Source organism: Haplochromis burtoni, unplaced genomic scaffold (genome assembly GCF_018398535.1).
Source record: "Haplochromis burtoni strain Fernald_Lab_line unplaced genomic scaffold, NCSU_Asbu1 Contig_23, whole genome shotgun sequence".
NCBI lineage: Eukaryota > Metazoa > Chordata > Actinopteri > Cichliformes > Cichlidae > Haplochromis > Haplochromis burtoni.
In genome coordinates, this window is record NW_024582384.1 from 734,507 (window position 1) to 743,996 (window position 9,490).

The 9,490-nt window shown below is 38.8% G+C and overlaps 1 protein-coding gene across 2 annotated transcripts in view; it reads right to left on the reverse strand.

The window, feature by feature from the left end:
- ntrk2b (neurotrophic tyrosine kinase, receptor, type 2b) overlaps window positions 1-9,490 on the reverse strand; it is a 22,698-nt gene that overhangs the window by 8,225 nt on the left and 4,983 nt on the right. The window contains exons 7-16 of one of the 2 annotated variants that reach the window (XM_014332105.2): window positions 8,569-8,701; window positions 7,810-8,118; window positions 7,687-7,701; window positions 7,545-7,547; window positions 7,403-7,437; window positions 7,141-7,240; window positions 3,961-4,149; window positions 3,323-3,453; window positions 3,028-3,200; window positions 905-1,145 (exon numbers count right to left, since the gene is read on the reverse strand). In XM_014332105.2, coding sequence (XP_014187591.1) covers window positions 905-1,145; window positions 3,028-3,200; window positions 3,323-3,453; window positions 3,961-4,149; window positions 7,141-7,240; window positions 7,403-7,437; window positions 7,545-7,547; window positions 7,687-7,701; window positions 7,810-8,118; window positions 8,569-8,701 — 1,329 coding nt within the window. Of the gene's footprint in view, window positions 1-904; window positions 1,146-3,027; window positions 3,201-3,322; window positions 3,454-3,960; window positions 4,150-7,140; window positions 7,241-7,363; window positions 7,438-7,544; window positions 7,548-7,686; window positions 7,702-7,809; window positions 8,119-8,568; window positions 8,702-9,490 lie in introns of both variants that reach the window. The other variant, XM_005917303.3, reaches the window with a different exon arrangement.

Below are 9,490 nucleotides of genomic sequence, written 5' to 3' on the forward strand. Positions count from 1 at the left end.
TATATATATATATATATACATATATATATATAAAACAAATCATGTGACTAATCCTTCTACCTAAAAAGAAGGACGAGGGAAGAAGGAAGGCAGTTCTAAAGGTAAAAGAAAGTACAACCCAGTAGTACTACAAATATGTATTGCTGGATTAAGTGTCTGGTTACATGTGACAATTTGATGATTTGTTTCTGTTAGCTTATTTGGCTAATTTATGTGGCATTGGGAGATTAATTTGATGAACCACGCAGACATCCTTTTCCATTGTTTTTAATCTGTTTTAATGCAGTCTGTCAACCACCAATCCAACTGTGGGGCACAAATATAAAATTCTAGTAAACTATCAAAGGTTTCACTCATGTCTGTGTCTTCACTCATGTGAAAATAATTAGTGTGATTGAAGGTAACACTTGCTCTAAGTGCATGTGTAACGGGACTGACTTCTGACTTCCAAAGTAAGCAAGTGAAACAGGATCCTGGTGCCATTCGCTTTGCTAATGTGTTTGATAACGGGATTTGGTGGGAACCCCTCTTAAAGGGGATCTTATTAGATGCAGGAAAATGCATCTTGGAATTGATTTACAGTAAGAGTCTTCACATTTCTGACTTCACTTTGGGCAGCAGAGGGCACTGTGGGATTCACGCTGGCATGTGAGACACAATGAAGGAATAAAATGCATGTATCAACTCAGTGTTATTATTAACATGATAGTTTTGTTTCTTTGACCTCCATTGTTTTTTATACATTTAAACTGCAATAAAAAAAGATACAATGATCGTCATTCTTGCAGCTGCACAGTTTTTTAAGAGCAAACCTGGAATTAAATTTGATCAGTTCCACATTTTTTGTGTATAATGAGGCGAAGTGAAGTAAGGGAAGAAAGGGGGAAATATCTAAAATCCTTACTCTGTAGTAGTCTGAGCTGTAAACATCTCTGGACATGCCAAAGTCTCCTATCTTGACCAGCAGGTTTTCTCCTACCAGGCAGTTCCTTGTTGCCAAGTCTCTGTGGACAAAGTGCTGGGAGGCCAGGTAGACCATGCCAGCAGCAATCTGTTGGGCAATGTGCAGCATCTGGGACTGGGTGAGCTCCACCAGGATGCTGTGTTGACCGTCTGCCATGAGCACTGCATCGGGACCGTGGGACCTGCACCCAGTAACCGTTGCATAGTTTAGAAAATAATGCAGCAGCATGAACCATTCTGTCACTACTGTAATACATGAATGTGATATTAGCAATCAACTAACTAATTAACAAAACATTAACCTGAAATTATTTAACATTTTTCTCACCAAATAAAAGAATACAAAAAAATTTACAATACAAAATTTGTTCTAGCCTCCCAGTCTTGATCATAATGTGATGTTTCTATTAGCTGTATTTTTCTTTGGGTTCTAGACTGTAGACTGCAAATAGCACAAGTAGTGCATTACCTTGGTCTGTGAAAATATACTGTAATAGAGAGTCTCAGTATTTTCTTGCATTTTGGGAAAAAATATTCAAGAAAGTGATTATTTTATTGATCACTGATATAGTGATTAGTCTCACACTCGTACTCAGTAAATTCAGTACAATCCCACAGCGTGTGTTATAACATTGACCAGACTAGACAATGAAGACGTAAAATTGACATTACCGCTTTTTTTGTTACATTTGATTTAAAAAAACATATTTATCAAAGTTAGAAGCTACAAAATAAACATACAGGTAAGAGAGAATTATTTGAAACTGTTACAATAGGTCTAGGATGCCATCAGCAGCCTAGACCTATTGTAACAGGTTTTCATGTTACTTTATTCCTTTTGATTTCTAGTCCCCAATAACGTTATTATTTCCATAAAGCATATACAGCCGCTTGTTAATGTAAATACTTAATCAGCCAATCGTAGACGTTATAACTAAAGTACACAGAAGAGCATCTCAATAAGTGTAATTCTGAAGTAGATGGACTACAGCAGCAGAAGACCATATTGGGTGCCACTCCTGTCAGATAAGAACAGGAAACGAATGCTTCATGTGGGCTCACCCAAAATTAAAGCGTTGCCTGGTCTGATGAATCCAATTCCAAATGGTAGGGTCTGAATTTGGTGTAAACAACATGTAAAGCTTTGATTCATGCTGCTTTTATACCAGCAGTTCAAGCCACTGATGGCGATGGAGTGGTGTGGTGAATGTTTTCTAGACACACATGGACTCTTCGGTATCAATTTATTTATAATTTAAATGCCACAGCCTACCTCCATCCCTTCATGACCACAGTGTACCCATCTTCTGTTGGCTGCATTTAGCAGGTTAATGTGCCATATCATAAAGCTCAAATCATCTCAAACTGACTTCTTGAACAGAACAAAGAGTTCATGTAAGCCTACTCAAATGGCCTTCACAGTCACCAGATCTGATTCCATCATGCATCATGGATCTGCAGCAACTTTGTGATGCTATCATGTCAATATGGACAGAAATCCCTGAAAATGTTTCCAGCACCTTGATGAACGTGTGCCATGAAGGATTGAGGCAGTTCTGACGGTAAATGACCTGTTCTTACACAGCACGTTCTACTCTAACTCTTCATTCACCCAATCACACACATTCAAACAAGCACCTTGTCTAAAATTTTCACACACAAATGCATAGAGAAAAACTCAGGGACCATTATCTTGCCCAAGGAAACTTTCACATACAGATTGGAGTAGCTGGGGATTGAACCTGTGACTTTTACATTGGTATATAACCAGCTCTACCTCCTCCACAGCCAAGGCTGAGACGCAACAGTGAGAAACAACAGAAAGGGGATCGAACCCAGTCCTAGCAATGTGCACTTTATTGATTTGCTTTTATTCCTTTTGTATTATACAATATTTGTTTTTTGTTTTTAGCACGTGTTATTTTTAATTATTTCTTTTCACTACATTTGTGTTATGTTGTTATTAGCCTGTCAGTCCTTACACAAACCATTTGACATTCACTGATCTGCATGAGAGGTACCTGATTAGTAACAGATACCAATAGAGGATCTAAAGAAGCTTACCTGAGGAACTTGTTGAGGTCCCCGTGTTTCATATATTCAAACACCATGATTAGTGGGTCACTCTCTACGCACACTCCGTAAAAGGTGACGATGTGCTCGTGCTGCAGGTTGGTGAGGAGCTCAGCCTCTCTGTAGAAGTCTGCTCTGCCACTCTCGCTGGCCTCTTTCAGTGTCTGAAACAAGACAGGGACAAAGACGAGAGGCAAACGGTGAGAAGCATTATCTGCAGGAACGTACATCTAATCACTAGGATTTACTGACTGACTGTCAAGTTCATTGATCGTTTGATCTGTACCTTGACTGCCACGTGGATCTTCTCCTGGTCTGGTGTCAGGTTGTAGCATTCAGCGAGAAAGACCTTTCCAAAGGCTCCTTCTCCCAGCTCCCGCTTCAGCACAATGTTGTGTCGCTTGATGTGCTGGACAACTTTAATGCAGAAGAAGTCAAATTACCCTCAAGGTTATGTGCACATTGGGAATTTAAGTGGACATTTTTGGTGCATACAGAACATTTGTCTTCACTAATCTCACAACAAACAAGCACGCGTCTTCAGACTGCATCATTTATGTGATGACAATTCAAAAACTGAAAGATATTTAAATTAACATGACAGAAAACATATATATTTAGCAAATTGCATAAGTTAAAAAAGGACTTAAATACTTATCTAAACTATCTGTTTTTACAATTCAATACTTTGTGTAGATTCATAAAGTATAAAATATAAAACTGCTGAGTTAAGCCCTTTGTCAGAGCTTGTGTTCCTGCACATCTCCTGTGGTCCAACTATCCAGCCGGTCTAAGGAACTGGAGTCACTATCACAGTGCAGTAGGATGCCAAAAATAAATATGGCGCCTAGCAGCGATCCCTGCATGGATTTATCAGAAAAGGCCCAGGTTACCCGGCATTTGCCGAACGAGGCAGTAACTCACACGTGTTGGATTTCAGCATGCTGCCGGAGTTACGGAAGTACTGGGGGTTCTCGATGACAGGAATCTTTGTCATTCCAATGATCACTGCGTCTGGACCCATCTCTGAGGATGACGGGGTGTTGTTGCCATTGGAGACGTGATGGAGAGGGCTGGCAGAATCATCGTCATTACTGATAACTGAGGAGGAGCCTAGAGAGCCACAGAGGATGTGGAGAAGGAGGAGAAGAGAAAGACAGCGCAAAGAAGAAGACGAAGAAGAGTAAAGCTGTTAGCTATAAAGGAAGGGGAGTAAAAGCAGAGTTGCAGGGTGAAAAAAGATTGACAGAGGGATCACAGGTTATATGAAGTATGTCAGATTACACATTATAGGCAGGTTTACTGAACAATGTAAAAGGATGAGCTCAGGCCAAAGCAGAGCTCACTAATTCCTGTGGTAATTTCCATATTCACACAGTAGGAACAGCACAGGGCCAACGCTACTGCTTACTTTTAAACCCCTGAGATGTCATTTACCAAAGATACATAATAACTAGATTCATATTTTATGATATAGGTGTAAGGAGATATTAGGAAATTCTAATGTTTCATTAACATTAAGTGAGAACAAATGCTTATAATGCTTAATAACACACTGAATGGCTTCTGTGTATGTGTTATACACTGTTATTGAAGGTTCATGAGCTGTTTATGCATCAGTTATGAATATTAACAAGATGTTGAAATTGCTGAAAAAAGTCATACTAAATAGTTAGAATTTTTTTTAAGTGTTTTAGATTATGCACCATGCTGCTTAGCACAAAGACTGGAAACTGTGGCTACATGGCACCAGATTTTACTGGATAGTTAGCTGCCAGCTGTAACATCATTTTAGTGGTGATAAGTACAAAAAATAATAAACAAACGAGGAAAAGGAAATTCAACAAATGTAAAAGCAAAAAACAAAACAAAGTGTACTAGAACAAACACACGAAATCTGACAAATTATTCAAATCTGAAATCTGGTATAGCAAATCTGCTTGATTATGATGAGAGAAAACTGACTACATGAAAGAATATTATCATGTCATAACAGGTGATCAGAGCTAATGGTAGTAAGAAAATGATATAAATAAATACATACATGAAAAAAGAGCTTGCAGTCAGTATATGGAGGGAGACTGGGAGGGTTAGGATGATTACAGTTAAGACATGCAAGATTTTAGTTGCATGTCTTAACTGGCATTAGGTGACAGAATTGAATTAAAATGTTTTTCTTGCCTGCATAATCGTTTATTTGGTTATATCATTTGGTCCACAAGTAGTCGGATGATGACACTTTAAAAAATAATTTTGCCTCTGTACAGCACCAGAGTGGAAATCAAATAATTGCTATGTGATTAAAGTGCAGACTTTCAGCTTTAATTCAATGGGTTGTTTTTTTTTTAAAGCATCACTTTAACTGTTTAGCTAAAGTCTATTTCAGGAATTACAGAATTACTGATAGTCCTCCCAGTTTCAGCAGCTCAAAAGTAATTGGACAATTGAGTTATAAGCAGTTTCATAGGCATTTGATGTCTGTTCCCTTATTATTATTTTGTGATAAGTGAAGGAGATAAAACATCTGGAGTGGATGCATTTAGTAGCTGTTCACTAGAACTCTGAATATGAAGTCCCAACAGATGTCTATTCAAGCGAAAGAGGCTATCATTAGCCATCTCAACAATCTGGTGCATTCTTAAAAGGAAGGAATTGACTGGCCAGCAACACCAAAAAGCCCTGAAAGACCACGGAAGATGACTAAAGTGGATTGTTTCAAAGTTATTTCCTTTGTTAAAAAACTCCTTCACAATGACTAACAAGTCAAAAAACACTCTTGGGTTTGGAAAAAATTTACCCTCAAGAGAAGGCTTCATGAATGGAAATACAGTGGTTTTACAACAAGGTGCAAACCACTGGTTACATTCAAGAACAGGAAGGGCAAATTAAACTTTGCTAGAAAACATCTAAAATAAAAACTTCTGGGAAAATAGTTTTGGATACATGGAACCAAGATTAACTTGTACCAGAACTATGAGTCAAAGCATACTGCTTTTTCTATCAAACATAGTACAGATAACGCTATAGCATGGGCAAGTATGGCCACCAGTACAACTGACTCACTGGTGTTTAGTCATGATGAGACTGCTGATAGAGGCAGCAGGATGAATTGTGATGTTTACAGGGCTGTACTCTCTGCTCAGATTCAGACAAATGCTGCAAAACTGATAAAGTGCAAAGTGCAAATGGATAATGACCTAAAGGATAGTGCAAAAGAAACCTAAGAGTTTCTCAAGGCAAAGAAATCAGATATCCTATAATGGCTGAGTGAGTCATCTGATCTCAACCCAATAGAGCACGCTTTCTAGTTACTGAAGACAAATCTGAACGCAGAGACCCTCAAACAAGCAGCAACTGAAAGTGGCTGCATTAAAGGCCCGGCGGAGCATCACAAGGGAGGAAGCACAGGATTTGGTTACATCCATGGGTTCTAGACTTCAGGCAGTCTGACTACAAAGCATTAAAAACAATCCTTATAGTTAAAATGATCTTAGTTTGTTCAGTTCATTTTGAGCTTCTGAAAACTGGAGACTCTATACTTTAATGCTTTATTAGAAGGCGTTGGATTACAGGTGAGATGTTACACTTCCATCACATAATGTTTGATTTAGTCCAATGTGGTGGTTTACATACAAACCCCCCTCAAAAAACTACCATTGTCCAAATAGTTGTAGACCTAACTGCATTTCAGAGGGAAGCACGTGATGTTAAAACTTGTGTTCTAGTATCTATTATATGTTTTAAAGGGACCTTTAAGGTATCTTTCTATACACATATATTCGGATAAAAGATGTATTGTGCCACTGACATATTGAAAAGCTGTTTCTGTGTTTTAGCAAATGTCAGGGTGACCAATATGGGGTATCTTGTATTTCAGGGATAGTTCAACTCCAAGCAGCCTGGAGTGGACTGTCTGCGACCTGGAGCTGAGGATAACGTTTGCGTGATATTTATTTGCAGTGATGGCCAGGGTTTCCAGGATAAACTGCCGGTTGTAGCTTCACTTCTAGCAAACACACGTGATATCGTTTAACTCAGGGTAAGGAAGCACAAATGTATATCTTGAATTATCAGCTTAGTTGTTTTTTTAGAAAATGTTTGCACCTTTAATGCCAAACTTGGAGTTTCTTCCGTATTTCAGTATGATCATCATCAGAACACAACCGATCAGGGCAACGCCAGCAATTCCCACAACTACATACACCTAGGAAGGAAAAAACTAAGATGGAGTCATGAGGCGATAACAGGAGCTGCTTTTTTAAAAAAAGAATTGAAATAAACAAGAAAATATTGTGTATTTTAAGGGTTTACAAGAAGAGGTAGGTACCACTGCTTTAGATGGAGCGGGCTGATTAGGGTCACTTACAGCAACACTGTCATCCGGTGGAGTGTCTGTAGGATCTGGAAAAAAACATGGGTCTGAACATTTTAAACCAATAACATCTAGTGATGTGCCAAAATGCTGACTGTTAGGTTCATGCAAATTTGAGAGTTTAAAAAACACACACCGTCTGGGCAGAAGGCGAAGGCACAGGCAACGGCAGGAAAGGGACAGGGACATTATGAAAGTTCATTTTAAATTTGCAGTCAATCATCATCATTCCCATAACAAGTACAACATTTGTCCGGATAAGCCAAATCGATACTTACAATACTCGAGGTCTTCTGTAGAAAAGAAAAGAAATGAGAAAAAAAAAGAATGTCAGCAGCCATAATAAACAGAAACGAGCTGACTTCAATAAACGGACTCGTGTGAAAAGACAGAATACTGACCCGTATGGTTGATGTTAGGCGGGTGGAGAAACTGGGCAGAGATGTTCTTCTCATCCCTGCCATACTTATTCTCTGCGACCAGCTTGTACTCTCCGTTGTGAATGTGGGTGGGGTTGACCAGCTGCAGGCAGCCATGTTGCTGGTTCTCTGTGGTCACGTGGATCATGGTGCGGATGTAGTCCTGTTCCTGGAGAGGCTTGTTATTGTGGTACCACCTTAGCTCCGGCTTGGGGTTCCCCGTTACTGTGAAGGGGATGCACCAGTGGTGGTCCCGCTCTGGAGACAGGAGTGTCAGGATGGTGGGGGCAACTGACACAGAGGCAACAGTAGAGGAAGAGTAATCACAAGATGATAGGAAATAAACACAAGGAGGGAAGCCAATAGGTAAAACAACATCTGAGGGATTTTGAGTAAGTGACAAAAAGTATGGGAAGGGAAGGGGGACTGATCACACAACATCTGAGCACTGACGAAATGAAAACACGGAGAAAGAGGAGGAGGGTGGAACTAAACAAGCAGAGGTGTATGGCAAGGCATGAGGAGCTTCACAGGAGGAAGAGTTATGGACAGGAAATATGGAGAGTCAATAAGGTTTGCCAAGAGACACTAATGATAACAAAATGAGGAGCCTTCTGCTTCCAGTGGAAAAACAACATCTCGAAGAAGGCATTTAAAAGTTCATCACATTAAATTACACAAATTAAACTTAGCAACGCAAATATAATTTCTAGAGATGTGCGCCATGGTTAAAGTCCTTACAAAGAATATTGAGCTGAAGGCTGGCCTCGGTCTGACCGACCATGTTCTCGGCACTGCATACAATTGCCCTGCCGTTATCATCAGGAGACAGGCCTGACAGGGTGAGGATGCTCTCTGTATCCATAGGTTCAATCTGTAAACACATTATTAATTTTTTCATTATGTTTCCTGTATACAGAAAATTGTCTTGATCTTATGAAACCGACTACTATTAGTTGACTGTACAATACAGGCTCAAATGGCTATGACACACAGATACCAGAGTAGTTAGCAAAGTAGCCAGGGAGTTTTGAAGAGTTACTTAAAAGTTCAAGTACCTAAAAGGAATGAAGACACTTATACTGGATAAAGATAAACATTTGAAATTCTATAAACAAATGCTGAAAAATATTATGGACCAGTACTTAGCAACTAAAATCAATGTGAGACGATAATTGAACTAGTAGCTAGAAGTGGCTAACAGCTAGCTAAAAGAAGCCCAGAGAACATATGAACGGCAAAGTAAGTAAAAGCAGTTGATACACATTTTAAATAGCACAAGGTAGAAAAGCAGCGTAAATTAGCTTAAAGTGGCTAATAAATTAAAATAAAAAAGACAACTTTTCTAATTGTTATTAGAAAAAGCTGATGTAAGAATAGCAAAACAATTAGCTAAAAGCATCAGCTAAAATATTTACAAGTACTCAATACGGACTTAACCAGAAACAAGCCAGTTCAACAGTATTAATGTCCAATTTTATATATTTAAAATTATTCATTCAAAGCTTGAAATCTCATGTTGACAACTACACAACTCGGAATTTATCTAAAGATGCCCTTTATAGGTCTACAAACACAGTCACAAACTTTTAAGCACTTAAAAGTAAATTTCAGCGTTTGAAACCCCTGAATGCTTGTAAATCACCCAGAATATATATATATA